The sequence below is a fragment of the Macrosteles quadrilineatus genome, unplaced genomic scaffold (genome assembly GCF_028750875.1).
Source record: "Macrosteles quadrilineatus isolate MER2022 unplaced genomic scaffold, UCM_ALF_1.0 Scaffold_2__2_contigs__length_208266976, whole genome shotgun sequence".
NCBI lineage: Eukaryota > Metazoa > Arthropoda > Insecta > Hemiptera > Cicadellidae > Macrosteles > Macrosteles quadrilineatus.
In genome coordinates this window covers 120,067,301-120,092,477 of record NW_026542595.1, presented here as the reverse complement: position 1 = coordinate 120,092,477, position 25,177 = coordinate 120,067,301, and the positions used below count along the sequence as shown (strand labels likewise).

The window sequence follows — 25,177 nt, the reverse complement described above, 5'->3', positions numbered from 1 at the left end:
CCAGCTGTTACTCAATTACTATAGTGTTTACAATGAACAGCTGATTCTTTTTATCACATGCCTTTATGTAATCTTTATAATTTTTGTGTTTCTCTATTATTGTTTCAAGTAACTTTAGCAGATAAATGACCCAAAATCATTGACTTTAATAGGGGATTAGAGGTGGAAAACATGTTTTTTCAAAAAAAAACTTAAGACAAAAGTTATGTATTTTTCAACGTAGAATCCGAATCTACAGGGTGTCCCGGAACTCTCTACCAATATTTTAGGGCATTGTTCCTGGGTAGTTAACATACCTAAATATCATATTTAAATTGTCCGGAAGTCCTTAGTTACTCAAACAGCCGCCATTTTGTTTTTTTAAGTTATTAATTTTTTTCTAAGGAATGGTTAAACATACGAAATTGAAAATTTGCACAAACATTTATGACAACTAGACAAAGCTACCAAAAAATTATGAAGATTTTTAAAATTCATAAAACAAAATGGTGGCCATTTAAAATTTTGTTTGTTAAATAACTCAAAAACCGTTAATTTTACAAAAATTTTAAATGGTTGCCATTTTGTTTTATGAATTTGAAAAATTGTCATTATTTTTTGGTAGCTTTGTCTAGTTGTCATAAATGTTTGTGCAAAGTTTCCATTTTGTATGTTTAACCATTCTTTAGAAAAAAATTAATAACTGAAAAAAACAAAATGGCGGCTGTGTGAGTAACTAAGGACTTCCGGATAATTTAAATATGATATTTAGGTATGTTTCTTACCCAGGAGCAATGCCTTAAAATATTGGTAGAGAGTTCCGGGACACCCTGTATAATCAAAATTGGTAGTTTACATTTAAAAAAGTCAACTTCCGGTCTGAAAAAGCCACTTCCGGCGTGATTTTGGATTTGAAATTATCACCATTTGGTAGACCATACCCAATTTAGCTAGTTCTGTATTATTTTTTGTTTGTAAGAAAAGGTTTCCATCGTTTTGAAAGGGGTGTACGGGTGGTTTTGGACACCGGTATATTTTGGGTACACCCAAATAGTGGTTAGAAGTTTAGGCCAGCTTAACCAAAACTGTTGCAAATGTTTAGGTAAGAAAGTATTTGCAACAGTTATTTAGAATTTTGACGTAGGACGCTATACGCTGGCGACATCAAAACAAAACTAAATGGGACACCGCGGTCTACCGTAGGTCTTACCTAGGGTAATAGCTTTCCCTATGGGTTTTTATGGGTGTCATTCCTAGATAGGTTAGGACTTGTTGTCTTTAAATGAGAACACTACATGACCGTTAACTTACTTTTATTTGCAAAAGTACCAGCTTATAAGAAAGTGGAAACACCCTATCGAAATAGCTATTATTAGCTAAGTAATAAATTATTCTGTTGTAATATAACATTCTTTGACTGGAGGAATACACCTAAGTTACAGTTACTAATAACCAGTTCCAAAGTAGGCTATTAATAAGGCTATTAATATAGGCTAACTAGCTGACCCGGCGAACTTCGTATCGCCTAAGTTATAGGTTTCCCCTAAGACAGACCGATGGAAAGAAAGTACCGTTACGTTTAATTTTCAAGATGATCTCGTTCGCATCGCTCAATCACGTCCTGGTTGAAGTTCGTTCGCTACGCTCACTCACCTTTGGTTGGAGCTCGTTCGCTACGCTAACTCACCTTTAGGTTGGAGCTCGTTCGCTGCGCTCACTCGCCTTCAGGTTAGCTCGTTCGCTACGCTCACTCGCCTCCAGGTTGAAGTTCGTTCGCTACGCTCACTCACCTTTGGGTTGGAGCTCGTTCGCTACGCTCACTCACCTTTAGGTTGGAGCTCGTTCGCTGCGCTCACTTGCCTTCAGGTTATTGCCTTTAGGTTATTTCAGGCTAGGTATTTACTAGCGGTAATATTAAATATTAATAACTGAAGGTATTTACTCAAGGGAGGTACGGAAGAGCCTTCGATTACGTCAGCTGTCAGATCTCCTCATGAGGGAACACCATTACCGCAACGATACGGAATCCAGTCATCGGCCTCGGTGTTGTACTCGAGGTCCGTGAAGTTGGCGTACCCATATTAGCGTATCCACTTTTGATCATACCAATCGTTAGTTCATCGTTAGTTCTCGATAGTTCCCAAATTTTTTCGTTAGTTCTCAAAAAATAAAAAAGTTATAGCCGATTATAAGTGGGTACGCTAACTTCACACTTCCGGGTTCTAGCACGCGCCGTTTTCTGAGGAGAAATGTTTACATCTATATACCAATCGTTAGTTCTTCGTTAGTCCTCGATAGTTCCCAATTTTTTTGGTTAGTTCTCAAAAAATAAAAAAGTTATGAGGCATACAAAGTGGGTACGCTAACTTCACAATTGTACAATTTCCAGCGGGAACAGTTTTTTTACTATAAATGCCTATATCTATATACCAATCGTTAGTTCTTCGTTAGTTCTCAATAGTTCTCCAAAATTAACGTTAGTTCTCAAAAAATAAAAAAGTTACGAAGCATAAAAAGTGGGTACGCCAACTTCACAGTTATAGAATTTCCAGCGGGCACAGTTTTTTTACTATAAATGCCTATATCTATATACCAATCGTTAGTTCTTCGTTAGTTCTCGATAGTTCTCCAAAATTAACGTTAGTTCTCAAAAAATAAATAAGTTACGAAGCATAAAAAGTGGGTACGCCAACTTCACAGTTATAGAATTTCCAGCGGGCACAGTTTTTTTACTATAAATGCCTATATCTATATACCAATCGTTAGTTCTTCGTTAGTTCTCGATAGTTCTCCAATATATACGTCAGTTCTCAAAAAATAAAAAAGTTAAGAGGCATACAAAGTGGGTACGCACACTTCACAATAATAGAATTTCCAGCGGGCACAGTTTTTTTAGTATAAATACCTATATCTATATACCAATCGTTAGTTTTTCGTTAGTTCTCGATAGTTCTCCAATATTTACGTTAGTTCTCAAAAAATAAAAAAGTTAAGAGGCATACAAAGTGGGTACGCCAACTTCACAATTATAGAATTTCCAGCGGGCACAGTTTTTTTACTATAAATACCTATATCTATATACCAATCGTTAGTTCTTCGTTAGTTCTCGATAGTTCTCCAATATTAACGTTAGTTCTCAAAAAATAAAAAAGTTACGAAGCATAAAAAGTGGGTACGCCAACTTCACAGTTATAGAATTTCCAGCGGGCACAGTTTTTTTACTATAAATGCCTATATCTATATACCAATCGTTAGTTCTTCGTTAGTTCTCGATAGTTCTCCAATATTTACGTTAGTTCTCAAAAAATAAAAAAGCTACGAGGCATACAAAGTGGGTACGCTAACTTCACAATTATAGAATATCCAGCGGGCACCGTTTTATGACTATAAATGCTTATATCTATATGCCAATCGTTAGTTCTTCGTTAGTTCTCGATAGTTCTCCAATATTTGCGTTAGTTCTCAAAAAATGAAAAAGTTACGAAGCATAAAAAGTGGGTACGCCAACTTCACAATTATAGAATTTCCAGCGGGCACAGTTTTTTTTTAAATAAAAATGCTTACATCTATATACCAATCGTTAGTTCTTTGTTAGTTCTCGATAGTTCTCCAATATTTACGTTAGTTCTAAAAAAAAAATAAAAAAGTTACGAGGCATACAAAGTGAGTACGCTGACTTCAAAATTATAAAATTTCCAGCGGGCACCGTTTTCCGACTAAAAACGCTTAAATCTATATACCAATTTTTAGTTCCATGCATTGTAATTTGATTCATCTTCACACAATGAAAATCAAAGTAACACTGACATTAGAATAACTATCACATTATGATTCTCTCGAAGAGAAAGGATTGCTTATCAGTTCCAGGATAGCGCTTATCTGTGATATCCGCAATAGTAGTTGCAGGTGTCACTCGGTTAGATTATTTTTTAGGAGTGATAATTTTGATTACGTTATTAAAATGATTAACAGTTGAATATCAGTTAATATTATCAGTTAATTAGAACATCCAAAAAAGACAACGCTTCCAAAAATTGGTTTTAGATAAGCAATGAAATCATATTTATACCTACTTAGTTGTGTGAAAAAGTGCATTTTATAAAAAGTCCATCATGGAAACAAAATAAACTATCCATCAAAATGAAAACCAGAGTCTGCTAAGTAAAATGGTATAAAGTAATTTATAAGCAGTGATTATTTGAATTGGATTAAGCAGATAAAATATCAAAGAACTTCTGTTTGGTTAATTAAACTAATCGTTTGTATTGTTTGTATTTGTTTGTGTTCGTTATTAGTATTATAAAATTACATCATTAAACGTAACAAGTTACGAGTGACAGTTGCACGGATCGAGACTGGAAGGTCATACGGACTTGAACAAACTGGAGACTGGAGTAGTGGATGGAATAAATGTGTACAACACATTACTAGCATGGCGTATTGGGTATGGCGGGGTCGAGACAATATTTATTTAGTTGTATAGTAGTATACTGTAAGCATTTTTCGTTGAATGAAGGTGCGCGCTGGAAATCAGAAGCATTAAATAAGTTTATCTATTGATTATTGGCTATACGTATATTTATTTAATTTTTTTAGAACTAACAAAATAAATGAGTGAGCCCATCTTACGATTAATATTAAGATATAGGCACTTTTAGTCAGACAAGGGTGCACGCTAGGAATGATTTGGGTTTGAGGTTGGCATAACCACGTTTAAGACCTTATTGCCTTTTTATTTTTTAAGAACTAGTAATAATATTGGGGAACTAACACGACATAACGAAGAACTAAAAATTGGTAAATAGATATAAGCGTTTTTAGTCAGAAAACGGTGCCCGCAGGATATTTTATAAATTTGAAGTCAGCGTACTCACTTTGTACGCCTCGTAACTTTTTTATTTTTTTGAGAACTAACGTAAATATTACAGAACTATCGAGAACTAACGAAGACCTAACGATTGGTATATAGATATAGGCATTTATAGTCAGAAAAAGGTGCCCGCTGGAAATTGTATAATTGTGAAATTAGCGAACCCTCTTTGTATGCCTCGTAACTTTTTTATTTTTTTGAGAACTAACGTAAATATTGGAGAACTATCGAGAACTAACGAAGAACTAACGATTGGTATATAGATACAGGCATTAATAGTCAGTAAACAGTGCCCGCTGGAAATTCTATAATTGTGAAGTTAGCGTACCCACTTTGTATGCCTCGTAGCTTTTTTATTTTTTGAGAACCAACGTAAATATTGGAGAACTATCGAGAACTAACGAAGAACTAACGATTGGTGTATAGATATAAGCATTTATAGTCAGTAAACAGTGCCCGCTGGAAATTCTATAGTTGTGTAGTTGGCGTACCCACTTTTTATGCTTCGTAACTTTTTTATTTTTTGAGAACTAACGTTAATTTTGGAGAACTATCGAGAACTAACGAAGAACTAACGATTGGTATATAGATATAGGCATTTATATTAAAAAAACTGTTCCCGCTGGAAATTGTACAATTGTGAAGTTAGCGTACCCTCTTTGTATGCCTCTTAACTTTTTTATTTTTTGAGAACTAACGTAAATATTGGAGAACTATCGAGAACTAACGAAGAACTAACGATTGGTATATAGATACAGGCATTTATAGTCAGAAAACAGTGCCCGCTGGAAATTCTATAGTTGTGTAGTTGGCGTACCCCCTTTTTATGCTTCGTAACTTTTTTATTTTTTGAGAACTAACGTTAATTTTAGAGAACTATCGAGAACTAACGAAGAACTAACGATTGGTATATAGATATAGGTATTTATAGTAAAAAAACTGTGCCCGCTGGAAATTATATAATTGTGAAGTGTGCGTACCCACTTTGTATGCCTCTTAACTTTTTTATTTTTTGAGAACTAACGTAAATATTGGAGAACTATCGAGAACTAACGAAGAACTAACGATTGGTATATAGATATAGGCATTTATAGTAAAAAAACTGTGCCCGCTGGAAATTCTATAACTGTGAAGTTGGCGTACCCACTTTTTATGCTTCGTAACTTTTTTATTTTTTGAGAACTAACGTTAATTTTGGAGAACTATCGAGAACTAACGAAGTACTAACGATTGGTATATAGATATAGGCATTTATAGTAAAAAAACTGTTCCCGCTGGAAATTGTACAATTGTGAAGTTAGCGTACCCACTTTGTATGCCTCTTAACTTTTTTATTTTTTGAGAACTAACGTTAATATTGGAGAACTATCGAGAACTAACGAAGAACTAACGATTGGTATATAGATATAGGTATTTATAGTAAAAAAACTGTGCCCGCTGGAAATTCTATAATTGTGAAGTTGGCGTACCCACTTTGTATGCCTCTTAACTTTTTTATTTTTTGAGAACTAACGTAAATATTGGAGAACTATCGAGAACTAACGAAGAACTAACGATTGGTATATAGATATAGTCATTTATAGTAAAAAAACTGTGCCCGCTGGAAATTCTATAACTGTGAAGTTGGCGTACCCACTTTTTATGCTTCGTAACTTTTTTATTTTTTGAGAACTAACGTTAATTTTGGAGAACTATCGAGAACTAACGAAGAACTAACGATTGGTATATAGATATAGGCATTTATAGTATAAAAACTGTTCCCGCTGGAAATTGTACAATTGTGAAGTTAGCGTACCCACTTTGTATGCCTCATAACTTTTTTATTTTTTGAGAACTAACGAAAAAATTTGGGAACTATCGAGGACTAACGAAGAACTAACGATTGGTATATAGATGTAAACATTTCTCCTCAGAAAACGGCGCGTGATAGAACCCGGAAGTGTGAAGTTAGCGTACCCACTTATAATCGGCTATAACTTTTTTATTTTTTGAGAACTAACGAAAAAATTTGGGAACTATCGAGAACTAACGATGAACTAACGATTGGTATGATCAAAAGTGGATACGCTAATATGGGTACGCCAACTTCACGGACCTTTGTACTCGGGCTGATAATCCAGAGGTGCCGGGTTCGAATCCCGCTGGCAGCACTAACTTTTTGTCAATAATTTTTTTCATATCAACAAGTTTGGTTGGTTTGGTTTGGTTAGGTTATGACAGTTCAATTTTATAATTAAAAAATTATAAAATTTAATTTTAGGCATTTATAATTTTATTTTATGAACAAAACTATTTTTTAGATTAGTAAACCTTCATTCGATTTTTCATTATCAGCACGTTTGGTTAGGTTATGACAGTTGAATTTAATAATTGAAAAATTTTGAGATTAATTTTATATTTTTTCTTAATTTTATAATTAACTAGGCCTAATAGTGAAGTAAAAATTACGCCCTGTGCTCTCTACTAGAACGCTTTTAACGGAGGAATTTTGAACTAAACTATGATGTCATCGTTGCCTCATTTGTATCTCCCTTAAGTCAGACCCCTTGCCTTAACTTACTTGCCCTAATTTGATAAACTCTTGGTCTAATCAAATCAAGTAAACAAAACAACCACTCTTACAATTTGTGCTGTTGTGTAGGAAGGAAAGCCGAATCCGAAAGTTTTGTCATGTCATGTAATAGTGATAAGCGACTTTAGTGTCAGTGTCAGTACTAAGTGTGGTTTATCATTCAATCAATAGCTGAAATCAAGAGACTAAGCTTAGATCTTTCTGTTTTTCGCAGCTTATAGATAGGATATTCGAGTTTGTCAACAGGTTTGACTTTTCAATTTAGTTAGGCCTACACCTAGTTATTCATTTTCAAAATGATATTAGCTTCATCATCTGCATTTAGAATATCACAAAAGGTTAGAATTTAAATAAGTTAACTGATTTAAAGAACAAGTTTAGGGTACAGTTTCTTAACTGGGCTACCCTAATATTGATTGAAACTATTGATTCGATTAGTAACTTAAACCTTCATGCGATTTTTTCCTATTACGTTAATAAAAACCTAACCTTTGCGAAGTTTTGTTGGTTAGGTTAGGTTATAATAGTTAAATTTTATAATAGATATGTTTTAAAATATCGATTAGCCTATTAATCAATATTTTCAATTCGATAGTTTCAATCAATAACTTATTAGCGTAGCCCAGTTAAGAAACTGTACCCCAAGTGTTTAAGTTAGTGTAATCACCTAGGCTTAGGGTTGGCCTACTAATACAAGTCCCTACCTATAAGTTAAGGACGCACTGGCTAACTTGTACTAAACAGAATATAAATAAACTATTAGCCTCGTTTGTTAAACCTTTGCAAACGGTTTTTGCGGTTTTTGTTTGTGCTAGAGAGACACCAAATTGAGGTCAAATGTGGGCCCTAATTAATGTTATTCAATCATAAGTTAAATATGGCAAGCATATTTGAAAAAGTACGGTAATTTAAAGTGTTTTTCTCAGGATTTTAATTTTACAAAAACAGTCTACAGGCGACATAAACTAACAACTCGATACATTATAACCTAAACTTTAACTTACCTAATCTAACCTACCTTCAAAGGACTTAATGCAGTCACCAATTCACATAAAGGAGTGACTTGGTTCACACCAAGTCACCAAAGCACGACCTACGACGAATCTACCGATTTGGTGAACGAAATGGGAAACGCTGCACCAGCTGATCGTAGTCATAGTATCTTTAAGCGTTGCCAACTTATTTTCAAGTGTACACCTGTTACGTGCCTAATAAAAGCACACTGTTTTGTGTTATTTGGTTGGGATACTAGAGTGCGGCAAAAAATGAGTGCACCAAAAAAATTAATTGGCAAAAGTTACTAACTTAAATGCAGCAATTAGCTACTTTACGTGCTATTATCAGTGCAAGGAAGTCCACTTTGTCAGGTAGCCTAACTGTAGGGAATAGTTATTTGTGTAACTAGTGGGCGAAGTGGCACTTTGCTGCGCACAAGAGAAATTTTTATGCACCGTTTTTTAGAGCCGTAGGCGAGTTTGGAAAGTTTATCGAGTGCAGCAGAGGCAGTTTGCACTCGTGTTACACATCATATTTTTCCTACAGTTGCTATAATAAATAATTTAAATAATTAATTAGTCTTTCAAACACTGGACCATCATTTTTAGGTTAGGTTAAAACCGATAATTGCAGCAAATGGGAAACACTGCACCAGCTGATCGTAGTCGTAATATCTTTAAGTGTTGCCAACTTATTTTCAAGCGTACACGGATTAGGTGCATAATAAGAGCACACTGTTTTGTGTTTTTTGGTTGGAATTAGAAGTTGGTTAGAATTATATCCTATGAACCCCAACAGGAACACTGTAAACCCCTGTTCATTCGGCTACAAATTCCAACAGTGATTAACATTTATTTATTTGACTCTGTATCATACGTTCTAAAAAATCCCAACTTAATCAAACAAATTTCTCATGTTCATTATACTAGGAATAGAAGCGTTGCTGCCATAGATTTTTTCAGACTGTCTAAAACTCTTAAAAGCCATATTGTAATCTCACTAAAAATATACAACAAACTAATACATTTAATACAAAAATATCCTGAAAACACTTTTAAAACAAAATTCTACAGATGGCTTTTGAACAACCCATTCTATTCTCTAAATGAATTTTTTGAAATGTCTGGTATTAATTTTTAAGTAGAGTTAAGAGTTTGCGAATTGACCAAATTATTTACTGTTGGACTTTGTTGGTTATGCGGTTTAATCACTTCCATTATTTTCAATGCCACAAATTTTTCTTAAGATTAAGATTACCTATTCAATTGTAATATTTAAAATGTGTATTGTAAAGTGTCTCATTTTATGTAGTTAGCTATATTGTATCTTACTGTATTTATTAACTGACTATGCTATAAACCTTAGCAGTTGTATGACTTTGTCAATAATTTGTGAAAATTCTAAGGACAATAAACACATTTCATTTCATTTCATTTCATTTCAATACTGTTGCGCACTAAAGTAAAAACGCCAAAGTAAAGCTTTCAGTATATCTGTGTAGTATCTGTGCAAGGAAGCCCACTTTGTAGGGTGACTGTAGGAAAAGTATTTTGTAGGATAGTAGTATTGCCTATTATGCTACAAGGCTGTGAACAAGCTAAGTTAGATACCCACTGTGTGTAGTGAAAAACAATAAGTATTTTAAATTAAGGAACTATAGAATAAAAAAAAACCTTTAGTAGGTTAAAGTAAATAGTTAAGACACAGCTTATTCGTTTGGGTGAAAAAATTATCTGTACCCTCTGATACTGTTTTGATTTAAGATTTGCCCGTCACATCTTCAGGCGATTCGTTCTATTGCGACTACAAAGCTGTTCATTGATGGAAAATCTGTTGAGTCAAAAACCACAGATTGGATTGAGTTACACAACCCTGCTACGAATGAAGTAAGTACAGTTACAAGTTAGGCTCTACTAAGACAAGTGATTGGGATTTATTTGCCTGATATGTGGTGTTTTTTTTTTGTTTTTTTTTTAGAAAATATAGTCCTACTAGAGCACTAAAAGTCTCCATACATGATCCGACATATCCGATCTGCCAGGTTTGTCAAGACTGGCTCTTACCACACACGATCCGACCATCTTAGCGACATGATAGTGGAATCTTTGCGTAACTTTGGTTTTATTTGGTTACCATTGGACCTTCACACTTCTATTTGGGACAAAATGGCTGCAAGTTAGATTACACTTTCATGTGGTTCGCTCTGTCTTGAAGATGACAACCATCCTCACATCTCATGTTCTCGCACCTCGTAACTCACGTCAGTAACAGGACCTAAGGTTATCGATCTTTTTCTCAACAACATCTACCGTGTAGCTCCCTCCCGGTTCAATTTCCCAGAGTTTTTCTAACAAACCACCCAAATTCTCTGTTTTAAGAGTTTTATGCTGTACTGTTAACTATGGGTACGTCCCACAAGCACGGCATACTCCTGTATCTATATGCTCCCCCCCCCCCCCCCCCCACCTTTTGATATCAAAATATATTGTGAAGAGTGTTTATTGTATACATTCACAAAACAACTTCTGTGAACTGCCAGTCTAACATGTCAGTTGTATCCGCTTGGAATGCTCAACTGACCACGGACTTGTCCGAATGTTTTACTAACAGACAGTTGGAGTTGGATGGGTCGGCAGACATGTCTGCCAACATGTTGGGGGGGCTTCTAACATGATTGAGCTGTCATTCGACCCTCAGATATTTAAAACACCTTTTGTGTTTTAATCAGTTTGATATTATTTCCGTATTAGTTCTATAGACCTTGTGATTTTTTCCTCTCCAACTTAGGCTAAGTATATTGTGAGCAAAGGAGGCACCTACTCAGTTTGGATTTCTATTAAAATTGGGGTGGTCCACAACCTAGGGTATAAATATATTTTTTGTTTGTTTTTGAAAATAGGTAGGTAATACTGTGTAGCCTATAATAAATTGGTTCTTACTAGGAATTGTTTATAAAAAAATTTTTTTATAATCCTTTGATTAATTGTATACCTAAGCTTGATTCAATACACTTTCAAAATTATTAGCTTGACAAATTAGTTACTATTTAGTTAGGCTATTGAATCCTTGGTTAACATTTTTAACCCAACATCCTCTGAATTTAAAATATACAGTCACTGAATATGTTTTTCTATTTTCAAGTAACCCAAAGCTTGTTCAGGCATAATCATTAGCTGTAGGCCTAGGAATCTTTTGGCTGTGATATTTCATTTTAGATCAATGAACTTCAGAGTTTGTTTTGTTTACTAATTCTATTACTTGTGCTTTTTAATTTTAAAAAATCAATTGTATTCTAAAGCCCCTAGAAGTTTAATCTGTTAACTTGACGAAATATAAATTTTATCTAGTTTGTGATGAGCTTTGTAGTCCTTTAGATGCTTACCACTGGCTTTAGATAAACTCTTACTAATCTCATAGGTTCAATTCTGATGATAACATTTTGATATTGCCCCCAGCTGAATTAAGTTGTTTTTCAAAATGATAATGCTTTATCCTAACATATATTTGATTTGTACTTTTTTACTTATTTACAAGTATTGTGTTTAGTAAAATAAATAGGCCTATTTCTTTCTGCACATTGGCCCTATACCAAACAAAATGTGAAAAGTCTATTTGCTAAGTTATATACAAAGTCAAAGACAGTAATGTTAGTATGTCTTTGTTTGTTTAGGAAAATTTGTCTGATATAAGCTCTTTAACAGAGATACAGAGACAGTAAACATTAGAAAAGTCAAAGAAGAATGCAAAATTTACATAATTTTACAGAAATTATTAGGCTAATAGAATATTTTACAAGAGGCTATGTGACCTTTATGTCCAGGTAAAATAACAATATTAATATATCCGGAAGGTAATACACAAAATTTAAAATCCTTTAGCCAAATAACCTTGCCGCTTGCAAACATGCAAACAAAAGAATTTCCATTTGCATGAACAGATTTTTGTTCAATTATTTCCTTAAAGGTGTCAGATTTGAGATTTATTCAATAATGTGTTTCTTGTGACAACATATGTATTTCACGATCTTGTTGTGTTTCAAAACCGAGCAGTGATGCTCCAAAACTGTTTAAATCCTATAATAGATAGTGAATTGGCATCATCAAAAAAGGTATGTAAGTCCAACCAATAACATAGTTAGTTATTCTTTCAATCCTGGAGGGGAAAATGAATAACATAGTTGAATATTTTATTTTTCGTCAAGACAGCAGTCTTACTTGAATAGGAAAGAATCCAATCTAGCACCGCTTATTGAATATTTTGAAAATTGTTCATTGGATTTTCTGTCCAGGTTATCACCAGAGTACCAAAGGCTACACAGGATGAGATGGAGGCGGCCGTTGCATCTGCCAAAACTGCTTACAAGAGTTGGTCCAACACATCCCCTCTCACAAGGCAGCAGATTATGTTTAGATACCAGAGTATCATCAAGGCTAATATGGTGAGTGTGCTGTTTGGTATTTTTATAATTGTTATCATATGTTGCATATTTGATGTTTGTTTTTATTGTATTGTTGTTTTGAACTTGAAGACTTACTTTTGGGATCTTGGCTAATAAAGTATCTATGTTTACACTACGGGCTAGGTACGATACGAGACCTCGGGATCTCGTAGCGCAGTGAACGTGTTAAACTCTGCTCTTCGAACTGTCAAATTTAAGTAGGCCTATACAGCTGACTTAAAAATTAATTGATATATTTACATTCTTACAAAATGTAAACATGAAAAATTTGGAAGCCCATGGGGCGTAGCCCAAGGGAAATATGAGAATCAAATTATATAATATTGCATTTTCATCCATTAGTGAGCTATGTTTCAAGTTTCAAGTCTCTAGCTCATCAGTAACTTCGTTTAAAATTGATTTCAAAATTTTTAAGAAAGTGAGCTAATAAAAATAAGCCTATGGGGCGTAGCCCAAGGGAAGTGTGAAAATTAAGTGTTATAATATTGCATTGTCATCCATTTATGAGCTATTTTTCAAGTCTCTAGCTAATCGGGAAGTTAGTATAAAATTGATTGCAAAATTTGTACATAACAAGCCCATCGGGCATAGCCCAAGGGAAATATGAAAACTAAATGATCTAATATTGCATTGTCATCCATTTGTGAGCACTGTTTCAAGTTTCAAGTCTCTAGCTCATCGGGAAGTTAGTATAAAATTGATTTCAAAATTTGTACCGGACAAGAAAGCGAGCTAATAAAAACGTTTGAATTATACCGATATGAAAATCATTTTTCTATTTAAACATGACTATGTAACTAACAAAACCTTTTCACTGGTTAAAAAATAATAATATTAATATTGAAATAACCACAGCATATTTCAATGTTGTACAAACAAATCTTTAACATTTATTTGTGTCCTGTATATGGTGTTTTTTTCTGTGGTGCTTAATTCAGGGGTTTTTTTAGAAAGAGCTGGCGGCTAATATAACCCAAGAGCAAGGTAAAACTCTAGCCGATGCTGAAGGGGATGTTTTAAGGGGCTTACGTAAGTACAGATTTGTAGTTTAACGTTTAGCTTAGTTTTATTTTAAACATAATAAAGTACAGTTTTAAGTTTAATGATATAGAGTTATCACAAATTTGAATAGGCCCTACAATGTACGTTGAGATCACACTAGGTAAATTTTAGACTGCGTCCATCCAGTTTACAATTGATTGCCATCCAAGAAGTGTCCATGTAGGACTTACTAATTGCAATTCAAAAGCAAGCTGAACATTATAAGTACAAGTGTACCATACTATTGTTGTTTCAAATTTAAATTCTTTATTCACTCATAAACATCTTTAAGTACAAAGATAGGAGTGTCGTCATAAAGGTTTTGATTACTTAACTACCTTTTCCTATAAAATACATTTTCAACCAATTTTACCAACAAAGAGACTCATACTTTTGTTTTCTTTAATATTATTGGACTTGATATTATTTTTGGTTAGGCATATGGTGAAATGATTGTTTGCTACAGAGGTGGTAGAACATTGCTGCTCCATGCCGACACTACAACTGGGAGAGACTCTAGGTAACATCTCAAAAGACATGGATCTATTATCGTATCGTGTACCGCTGGGAGTCACTGCTGGAATCACTCCGTTCAACTTCCCTGCGATGATACCACTGTGGATGTTCCCTATGGCTATCACTCTGGGTAACACCCACGTCATTAAGGTAAGGGTGTACCCAACATATGCTAATTGAAACGTTCGATAGATCTAATTTAGTGTAGTAGTATACGGTAGAACCTCTCACATTCGGCCATTGATGTATATAGTCTAACTAGATTACGCTCAGCTGGTAATCCAAAATGGTCTGACACCGGCGTGCCGCTTACTTCCACTACTGGTAAGATAAGATAAGATCTTTATTTCCATTAGATATTCTTTTGAATACATTGGATATGTCAGGTTACAATATATAATCTATACAATAATAAATTGAACAAAGGGCTCATCCATCTTACACAAAATCATTGCAAGTCAATTTTTTTGTCAAATATTCATCAATTGAATAGAATGCATTTGCAAGTAAGAACCTGATTACAACAGTTTTAAATTTAATAATGTCCATGTCCCTAATAGCAAGGGGTAGCTTATTAAATAACCTTATGGCTAGTATAGATGGCTTTTTCATTGATTTACTTAATCTAACATAAGGCAATTGTAAGTCATGTCTTATTCTAGTGTTGTATGTAAGAGTGCACGTCATTATTATGCACCAAATCTGGTTGATCTTTAATGAATAGCAAGTTTTGCAAAATAAAGGCAGAATAAAGAGTTAAAATTTTTAAATGAACAAACCATGGTTTACAGTGAGTTTTATAATGAACTCCTGCAATGATTCGAACGGCACGTTTTTGTAGGATAAAAACATCTTTTGATGCTGAGGCACTGCCCCAGACAATCAAACCATAAGTAATCTTAGCATGAAATAAACCAAAGTAAGCTGTTCTAACTACATTTTGCGAGACGACACCACAGAGTCTTCTTAGAGCAAAAATGTCACAAGCCAATCTCATGCATAATTCCGATGAGTGATCCAACCAAGAAAGAGTAGGATCCAGCCGGACACCAAGGAACTTGGCTGAAATGCCCCCCTCCTCCTTGGTAAGATCCCTCAGGCCAAAAAACATAGTGGTGGTTTTTTCTCTATTCAAAATTAAATTGTTGGCATCCAGCCAGCCACTAACCTTATTTAAATTTTCCTGGATGTCAACTTCAGCCAATTCTTTGATTTTGTTTCTAGCGATCAATGTAGTGTCGTCTGCGTACATGAAAATTTCAGATGACACATTAACTTCTAAATCATTAATTAATACTAAAAAGAGCAGGGGCCCCAATACGGAGCCCTGCGGCACGCCCTGTGTAACATTTAACATCTTTGAACATTTACCATTGGCAAAAACATATTGACTTCTATTCTCTAAATAACTTAAAAAAAATGACAACTCCCTGCCTCTAACATTATAAAAACTTAGCTTATCTAACAAGTAATTGTGGTTGACTCTGTCGAAAGCCTTGCTGAGGTCGCAAAATGCGGCCCCAGCAAGCTCTCTCGACTCAAAAGAGTCCAAAATTTCCTCAACCAGATCTGTCAAGGCTGTAATTGTCGAAACACCCTTTCTGTAGCCATACTGCCTTGTGCTTAGAATGTTGTGCGTGTTAAAATGATCAATAAGCTGTTTACTTACAACAAGTTCAATTATTTTTGAAAATACAGGTACTATAGCAATGGGACGGTAGCTATTTACTTCTTGCTTGGCACCTTTGTTTTTATAAATAGGATGTACCTTACTGATTTTCAACACACTTGGGAAAGTCCCTTCATACAAGCACTGATTAACCATGGTGACAAGAATATCCATAAAATAGGTTGCAGTTTCTTTGACAAGGTTATTAGAGAAACCAAAATGATCTTTACTAGTTTTACAAGACAAGGAAGACACAATTTTAGACAAATCAGCAACATTAATACATTTAAACTTAAAACTATTAGAAACATCTGCCACAAAACTATGATTCTTTAATAATGACATTGAGTTAGGTACTGAAGCTTCAACAGTAAAAGATTCAACATGAGCATCCAAGCCTGTCTCATGTTTATGGCCCTTTTCACTTAAATTACTCACAAAAAATTCATTGAAATGATCAGGTGATATAACTACTTCATCTTTACTTACACTAGGCTTAGTCGTTTCCTTTACGACTTGCCAGATACACTTGACAGTATTTTTTGAATTAATTATTAAATTATCATTTGATTTTTTCTTTGCCGATTTAATCTTGGATCTATATTCCTTTTTCAACTCTCTATAGGCATTTTTAATTCTATCATTTGAGCCTACAGTGTTACACAGTGAATACAGAAAATCTAACCTATTTTTAATTAAAGCTAACTCGTTTGTGTACCAACCTTTTGTTTCATTAACATTCAAATCAAGTCTAGGCTTAAATTTCTTAAGAGGGAAACATATCTTAAAGTAATGGACTAGAGTATCTAGAAAGGTCTTGAAGTTCTCATCAATATCACTGTGAGGAAGTTCAAGCTCCCAGTCAATTTTACTTATCATAGCCTTGAAAATGTGGATGTTGTCTTCACTTATGTGATGATACAAAAGTTGTGGTTTATTTGACTCGCAACTCTTAAATTTCTCCCCATGGATGCAAAATTCTAATGTTTGTCCTAGATGGTCACTGAGATGCAGGTTTATAACTCCAGCGCTAAAAACGGAGGTGCCAAACACCAAAATGTTGTCCAAACAATTGTTTTCACGAGTAGGCTGATTTACAGTAACTTCAAATCCATACATTGAGCACAAATTTAGAAACTGATTTGTTGTGTTGTCGGGAATGTTGATTTTAATATTGAAATCCCCACAAACAATGGAAACTAGACCTAATTTGCCTAAGAACTCAAAAACCAAAGTGAGAGTGTCAAAAAAAAATATCTATGTCAGCACTGGGAGGTCTGTAGAGCAAAACCAAAGCCAAATTATTATTTATCTGTAAGCCTATCAGTTCACACATAAAAGGTTGAGAGAGTTTAGAAAATTTGTCAATTACCTTAAAGTTGATATTGTTCTTCACGTAAATTGCAAGCCCACCGTGCTTGCGTGGACCCCGGCACTGACTAGCTGCCAACTGAAAACCAGTTATGGAGAAGTATTGCAGTTTTTCCGAAGTTTGCCAATGTTCGGAGATGGCAATAAAGTCTGTACCCAACACTGACACAACCCGTTCTAATTCCTGCAGCTTTGGGTAATCAATATTTGCAATATTTTGATGTAGCAATTTAAGCTTAACTAGGCCTAGGCCTTGGTCACAATATTTATCCGTCCCACAGGTTGTAGGAGGCAATTGATTCATATGTCCACCAACACTGCCCATTATTGCCGAGTTCTCGGGCCTTAAGTCTTTTCCTGTAAAACTTGAGCTCTGTCGTTTAAAAAGTTCTTTTTCTTAGAAATAAATCTTGTAACATATGCGTTCTGAGGCCAAAACTCCGCAGAGAATACTTCATTCATTGCATGATTAGGCACCCCTATCTTAAACGAGGAGTAGTCTTTAGGATATTTAGTCTCTATTTTTTCTACTATGAAGTTATTGTCACCCTTCTTTTTCTTCAAGAAAGACTTAATATCATCACTTACCGTTTCAGGACCCAGACGTGATACAAAAAGAAAACTCATTTTCTCTATTGTGGTTAGGCCTGAGTCATTATCAACAGATTTTCCAGTAATATAATTCTTCTTGTTTCGGTTCAAGGATTTATTAGTCGGGTTCTTCATGATAAATTCCTTCTGTTGTTTTTTCTTAGATTTCACGACAGTGAATTCATCATCTTGGATGTTCGAATGTTTATCAACACTCACTTGTTGGTTATGTTTATGTTTTGGTTTCGGATTCGGCAAACTCGGATGCAAATTCGAATCTTCTAAACCAGAATTCAATTCCAGCATTTCGCTCCGTTGTTCCAATTCAGAGCTCGTAAGTGATGTTTGAATCAGATTAGTCCGAGTCGTTCGGGTTGAAGCAGACCGAGTCGTTCGGGTTGAAGCCTTATTTTGCGTGAGGTAATCTGATTCTGACTCCGATCGAGAATCGTCTTCCGTTGCATTTGCAGTCTGCTGAGGAGAACATGAAATAAATTCGACATCATGACAATCGTCAACTGGCGAGGTCAAAACACCGTTGCAATTCTGCTGATTATAAATAGTCTTTAATTTACTCTGATTTAAAAACACCTCTTGAGATTTACTTTTAACAGTTTTTTCCCTTGAATTACATTTTAATTTGCTAGCATAAGTATGCTGCTTATCATTGTCTAAAATTAGGTCACTGATGGCTTCGGCTTGGTTATTAATTGAGTCTTTTAATTTCCTATTTTCGTCCTTAATTGTACTCATACTGCTACTTAAAATTGTTTGATTAGTTTTCAGATCACTAATTTGATCTGACAAAATTTTAATTTGTTCAGCACACGTCAAATGGTTGTCCGAATTCACCGAATTGTCACCGGTTAACCTCACTTCCTTCACTGATATAGCGCGGCACTTGTTGCACATGTACACTGCTTTCCCATTTAATTCCATGAATAAATCATATTCCTCATTTGTAACTCCTATGCACAAACTGTGAAACCATAGTCTGCAATTACCAAAACAAAGCAATGCTTTGTTGGTTTTTGTAACATTTTTATCGCACGTACCACACTTGTGTCTACTGCTACCGACCATCTTCACTGGCGATGTGTATGAGGCGAACAAGAAAGAAATGGCCACGGAGTGTTTGAGTGGTTGTTGCTTTGAGACTTTGAGTGGTTGTCCACGGAGCGGCCCTCAGCTTTGACTGCTAACAAATCACACTTTTAACCTCCATGTTGTTGGAAATACGTTTTACATTAATTTATTTCTTTGTTGTTGTTATACATATTCTTTCTCTTTAGTACCTCCTCAAAACATTATTCAAAGTCCCAACACTTTTAAAAAATTAGTTTAGTACGTAGGGTGGAGGTATAACAAATTTTGATGATACCATATGCAATTTTTTTGCTACCCCAATTTCAAGAACTTGAATTATATTAGATTTACTTATTATGTTGTTGTTTCCTGAGTTCTTGTACAGGTAAGATGTTTGTGACACCCTATGCAATTCACCACCTGGTGCCTTCAGGGTTCTTCTTGTGGATTCATCTTATCGCTAACACTATGACCACATTGTCCAATCAACCTGACTGTGATAAGAATAATAATAAGAATAAGAACTTTATTCAGCCAGAAAATATTTCATGCAAATACATTGGCACGTCAATTTTATAAATAAATAATATTCAATAGAAGTCCTTAACAGTCCATTGTCTTGACATATACTCTTCTATAGAATAAAAAAAAGTTTCACACCATGCATAGTTGAGAATACATCATGCAGTTTATCCAGAAATAAAGAGACATTACCTGAGGGTGGTCTGTAGAAGTTTACAATCACTGTTTTGTACTTAACGATGTACACCGCTGAGGCTTCAAATGTGAGTTCTTCCACTAATATACTCAAATTTAACTTATCGTAAATTATAAAGTCTAGGTTCTCTTTTACAAGTATAGCAGATCCACCATGTTTAGACATTGACCTAGCAAAAGAGGTTGCAACTAAGTAGCCTCTTAGGCTTAAGCTATTAATATCATTTTGCGAGACCCAGTGTTCAGTCAAACAAATCACATCCACACTACTGTCATACCCAAGCAATCGTAGATAATCTAGTTTGTTGGTAATGGATTGAATATTCCACAGGAGGATGTTTAATTTTTTAGCTGACCTAGATAGTGTTTTATTAGATGACTGGGGCAAGCAAATGTTAGAGGAGTTCCCAATCGCTTTGTTATGCGAAGAGAGTTGCGTGTCAGAGTTATTTGACACTTCAGACTCTACGTTAAATTTACAGAGTTGGGCGGAGTTTCTAAAAAAATTTTCCTGGCGCTTAACAGTGCTAGTTTCTTTTTTATCAAACCTGAAGGCATATATATATGCCCCAGTAGGCCAGAACTCAGGCAAATATATTTTGTCCCACAAGTGAGCAGGAACCCCTACCTTAAATGTTCGATAGCCTGGGAATCTGTTCCTCATTTGTGTGACTTTGTAATCACCACTAATTTCATCACTTATATAGCCTATTTATTAACTGTGTCACAGTCAACATCAGTAGCCAGCCTTGAGATAAATAAATACCTGTATTTGTTGACAGTTTGTAGTTTATTGCTAGTGTTGGCAGAACCTGTGATAGAATTGTCGTTATTAAAATGTTGTTTTACAGAACTTTGTATTTGTTTGTACACCTTAAGACCATTAGTGTTAACTGCACTTGTACTTGTTGTAGTTGGTAGGTTAGGGTTATGTCTATGCTGTTTTGACAGTTCAGTTTGACGTTTTCCACCATTCCTCTTCACTGATGTTTTTTGTTTGGCAGGCGTAACAGTTTCACTGTTTCGCTTGTCTACTACAGGAGCAGTCGCAGGAAAACTAGCAGAACTTTTGGCGGCAGACGACACGGGCAAAGTAGTCGAATTGTTGACAGACTGATGACAACTGCTAAGATTAGAATTAGAATTGTCTTTAAGATTGTGAATAATATTCTTTGAGTTGTCATTTGAAGATTTAGATGAGTCTATAAATTTGTCATTATTAGCAATCATTTTAGATTTATTTCTCAAAACACTTGCAAAAGTGTTACTATCTCTTAACATAAGATCACTGACAGTCTCTGCCTGATTAGACAAAGCAGTTTTTAACCTTACATTTTCTATTTTAATTTTGGAAATTTCTGCTTTAATTTCTGAGTTGTTTTGAGATAGTTCATTGATTTTTTATATCAAATATTCAATTTTCTCTGAACAAGGGCAGATATGGTTGACAATTGAGTTTGTGTCGTAAGCTACCGAATTGTCTGTGTTGTTACGTTACTTTCAGCGACGGAGCATATATCACACTTCCAATTAATTTGAGAACAATTTTCCACAAAGTTTGATTCTGATAAACTGGTACAATAATTTAAATGAAACATATATTTACATTCACCACTACATTGGATTTTGTCAGATTTTAAATTAATGATTTTGTTACATGAGCCACATTTTAGTGACTTGTTTCCTGGCGGTGCCATCTTGATCTCTCCTGCTGCTACAGCGAGGGTAAAAAGTGTGTTTTTTTAGAGAAATATTAATAACTTAGTATAAAATAAATAAATTTACCAAGTTTGATCAAAATATATCCATTAACAAGCAGACTACAACATTTTACAATATTCCCCATAAGAATAACATGGGATTTTTAAAATAACAATTATTTGAATTTTCTCCGTAACTAATAATAGCACAAAAACACTGATATACTAAATTATTTGTTTTTTTAAGCTCTTTAAGAAGGTCTGAAGAGAAATTGAGAAATTTTGCGTTCGGAGGGTCGAAAAACCAATTTTTACCCCATAAAACCCCCCGTAAAAACCTGTTCCCATGGTCCGATCATGCTGGTTTGCGAACTCATTCAAGTTTATCTCGCCTTACACCTTCAAACCAAATTTCATCAAAATCGGATAAAAATTACTCAAGTTATCGTGTTCACAGATACATATATATATATATATCTATATATATATATACATATAGAAAAATTTGAACGAATGGTGTTTCTGGCCTCTGGGGACATCAAAATGAAAAAGTAAATCGGTCCCGGGCCTAGGTCTTACCATGCCACCTACGGTAATAGCTACTTCCCTATAGGGAAATTCGCTAAAACCTGTCCAAGGTGATCACTAACGAGTCTGTTTACTACATTTATTGTAAAGTTGTCATTTAAAGATGTAAATACATTATCTAAGCATCTTTTCCCTCTAGTAGGCTCAGTAACTTTCATCTGTAAACCATACATATTAAAGAGATTTACAAGGTTCACAGGAACTTTTTCAATACTAAGAAAATCCATGTTGAAGTCACCACATATAACTGACTGCTTATTTAACCGACTAATGTGACTTAACAATTTTTCTATGACGTTAAAAAAAATTTCAACATTTCCATCAGGACTGCGATAAATGGTAGGCCTACTAGTGACCGTGTATGTGTAAACAGTTTTATTTTTTTTAATATATAAATAGTGTTAGTGATAAAATAATGAATTGTACAAAAACACTTTGATATACTAAATTATTTGTTTTTTAAGCTCTTTAAAAAGGTCTGGAGAGAAATTGGGAAATTTTGTGTTTAGAGGGTCAATAATTAGAAAAACCAATTTTTATCCCAAAAAAACCCCGTTTCCATGGTCCGATCATGCTGGTTCGCGAACTCATTCAAGCTTATCCCGCCTTACACCTTCAAACCAAATTTCATCCAAATCTGACAAAAATTACTCAAGTTATCGTGTACACGGACATATATATATATACTTATATACAAATTTGAACGAATGGTGTTTTTGGCCTCTGGGGACATCAAAATGAAAAAGTAAATCGGTCCCGGGCTTAGGTCTTACCATGCCACCTACGGTAATAGCTACTTCCCTATAGGGAAATTCGCTAAAATCGTCGATTAATACTTATAGTATAGTATATTACTGATCAATTCAATGACTTGGTTGGAAGGAACTCATAATTGACCAATTGAGCAGATTTTTCCATGAATAGAGCCAATATACCCCAGGCTTAATGACATAGTCTTTTTTTTTATTTTAATACCCTTCCCTGAAGGCTTGCAAAGTTTCTATGATATTTTTATAGTTACTTTAAATATTACAATGGCCAAATCAATATAAACATTGTGTTTCAAAATGATTATATTCTTTATCAAAATTATGGACATTAATTTATGAGTTAATAACTTTTCATACAACAGATCTATAGAACATAATATTTTATCTTTATTGTTCTCTTTCCGTTGCGAAGCCCATGTATGGCGGCTAGTAACACGTAAATACCCCCGCCACAGCAAACCTGCAGACTAAGCGAATTTAAACTTGTCTGATTACATTTTTACTAAAATATTAACATAAATAAGACATATTTATTCCCAATTTAAATAACATTAGGTTTAATGAGTGCTTAGGTTTGCTGCTACGGGGAAGGTAAAAAGTGTTTTTTGACGATACGTCAATAGTATAGGATGAAATAAATAAATTTGACAAATTTTATCAACATATATCCAAAAACAAGTAAACTACAACAGTTTTCATTTTCTCCATAAGAATAACATGGGAATTTTATATTACACATTTTTTGAATTTACTCTGTGACCGTTAGGCATACAACAGCACTTCAATATACTAAATTATTTCTTTTTTTAAGCTCTACAAAATGGTTTAGAAAGAAATTGAAAATTTTTTTGTTTTTAGGATAAAAAATGAGAATACCCCATAAACCCCTGTTCCCATGGTCCGATTATGCTGGTTCGCGAACTCATTCGAATAAACATAGGTTTAAACGTTACCGAAGACTCCCTCTTCTCGGGACCGAGGCCAGTCCGGTTAACGGGTTTTCCGGTTAAACCGACGTCCCCAAAAACTCGTTAAAACGGACTGTTTACTGTGATATTCGACTTAAATTTAGGAGAGCATTGTATTTAGATCACTGGTCTCAAATTTTTCCCACGAGAACAGTCGTTTCAGTACTGCCCACTTCCTGCCGATCTAGTCCGGTTAAACCAATGTGCTGATAAAAATTGTCCGGTTAAAGAGATGTCATCACAAATATATGGCCAATTAGTTATCAAGAAAAAAGTGCAAAGAAGTATACTGCACAGAGTGAGTAAAAAGTAACATCTGCTAACCACATAACGACTTGCACAAAGTAAGCAGTTGTGGCAAGGTTTGGACTCCTTCACTCTCCCCTTTACTCCATCTTTCACCCCTGCTCGTCAAGGTCGTTGCCTTTGGCTACAATACAGAAGGTTGCTTAAAACAAAACAGTGCTACTCGTTATGCCCACAGCTGCCACTCTATCTGTCAAACATGTTGTAATTAATATAAAGGTTACTTACTTATTACACGCAATCTGCCACACTGATTAATCATGTTGTAATTGTATTTGTTTACATCCTCATAAACAAGAAGGCCTACCCAATATAAGAGTGTAGAGTTTATGTAGCCTGGTGTAACCCATTGACACGTTCAAAGGGGTATCCATACTATTTTCTAACCCTGTATATTAATAAGATATGAATTTAATTTAAAAGTCAATATTTGTTATTGCTGTGTAGCCGTCAGAGCGTGACCCTGGAGCCTGTATGATGCTAGTTGAGATGTTGACAGAAGCAGGTTGTCCGCCTGGAGTAGTCAACGTTATCCACGGATCTTACGACGCTGTTAACTTCATCTGTGATCACCCAGATATCCGAGCGATATCCTTTGTGGGATCTGACATTGCTGTGAGTCCAATTTGATGAAAAATTCAATCTATGTTCAAGTTCAATATCTGTAGTCGAGTTTCGATTATCAAAACCAAACTAGAAGAGGCAGGATTTGATATGCAGAAAGGTCGATGAACAAAGAAAATCATAAAAAACCGTTGTAAACATTTGAAAAGTCATTGATTTAATTATGTTTTTACTACTGTCAAACTTATTAAAGGCTTTAATAACAATCTTAACACATGGGATCTGAGGGATTTTAACATGGACACAGAGCTTAAGGGTTTTTAGGGTTTTTGTGAGGAAAGTCAACTTACATGACTTGGAAAAGAGTGCAAACTGGCACAAGAATCACAAACCTTTACACTAAACACGAAAACA

The 25,177-nt window shown here is 34.6% G+C and overlaps 1 protein-coding gene across 1 annotated transcript in view; it reads left to right on the top strand.

Annotated features, from left to right (window-relative positions):
* Positions 1 to 7,427: 7,427 nt before the first annotated feature.
* LOC128985503 (probable methylmalonate-semialdehyde dehydrogenase [acylating], mitochondrial) overlaps positions 7,428 to 25,177 on the top strand; it is a 33,126-nt gene continuing 15,376 nt past the window's right edge. The window contains exons 1-6 of the mRNA XM_054405055.1: positions 7,428 to 7,759; positions 10,181 to 10,303; positions 12,706 to 12,855; positions 13,827 to 13,905; positions 14,384 to 14,583; positions 24,647 to 24,814. Of these exons, the coding sequence (XP_054261030.1) occupies positions 7,718 to 7,759; positions 10,181 to 10,303; positions 12,706 to 12,855; positions 13,827 to 13,905; positions 14,384 to 14,583; positions 24,647 to 24,814 (762 nt within the window). The 5' untranslated portion in view covers positions 7,428 to 7,717. The remainder of the gene's footprint in view (positions 7,760 to 10,180; positions 10,304 to 12,705; positions 12,856 to 13,826; positions 13,906 to 14,383; positions 14,584 to 24,646; positions 24,815 to 25,177) is intronic.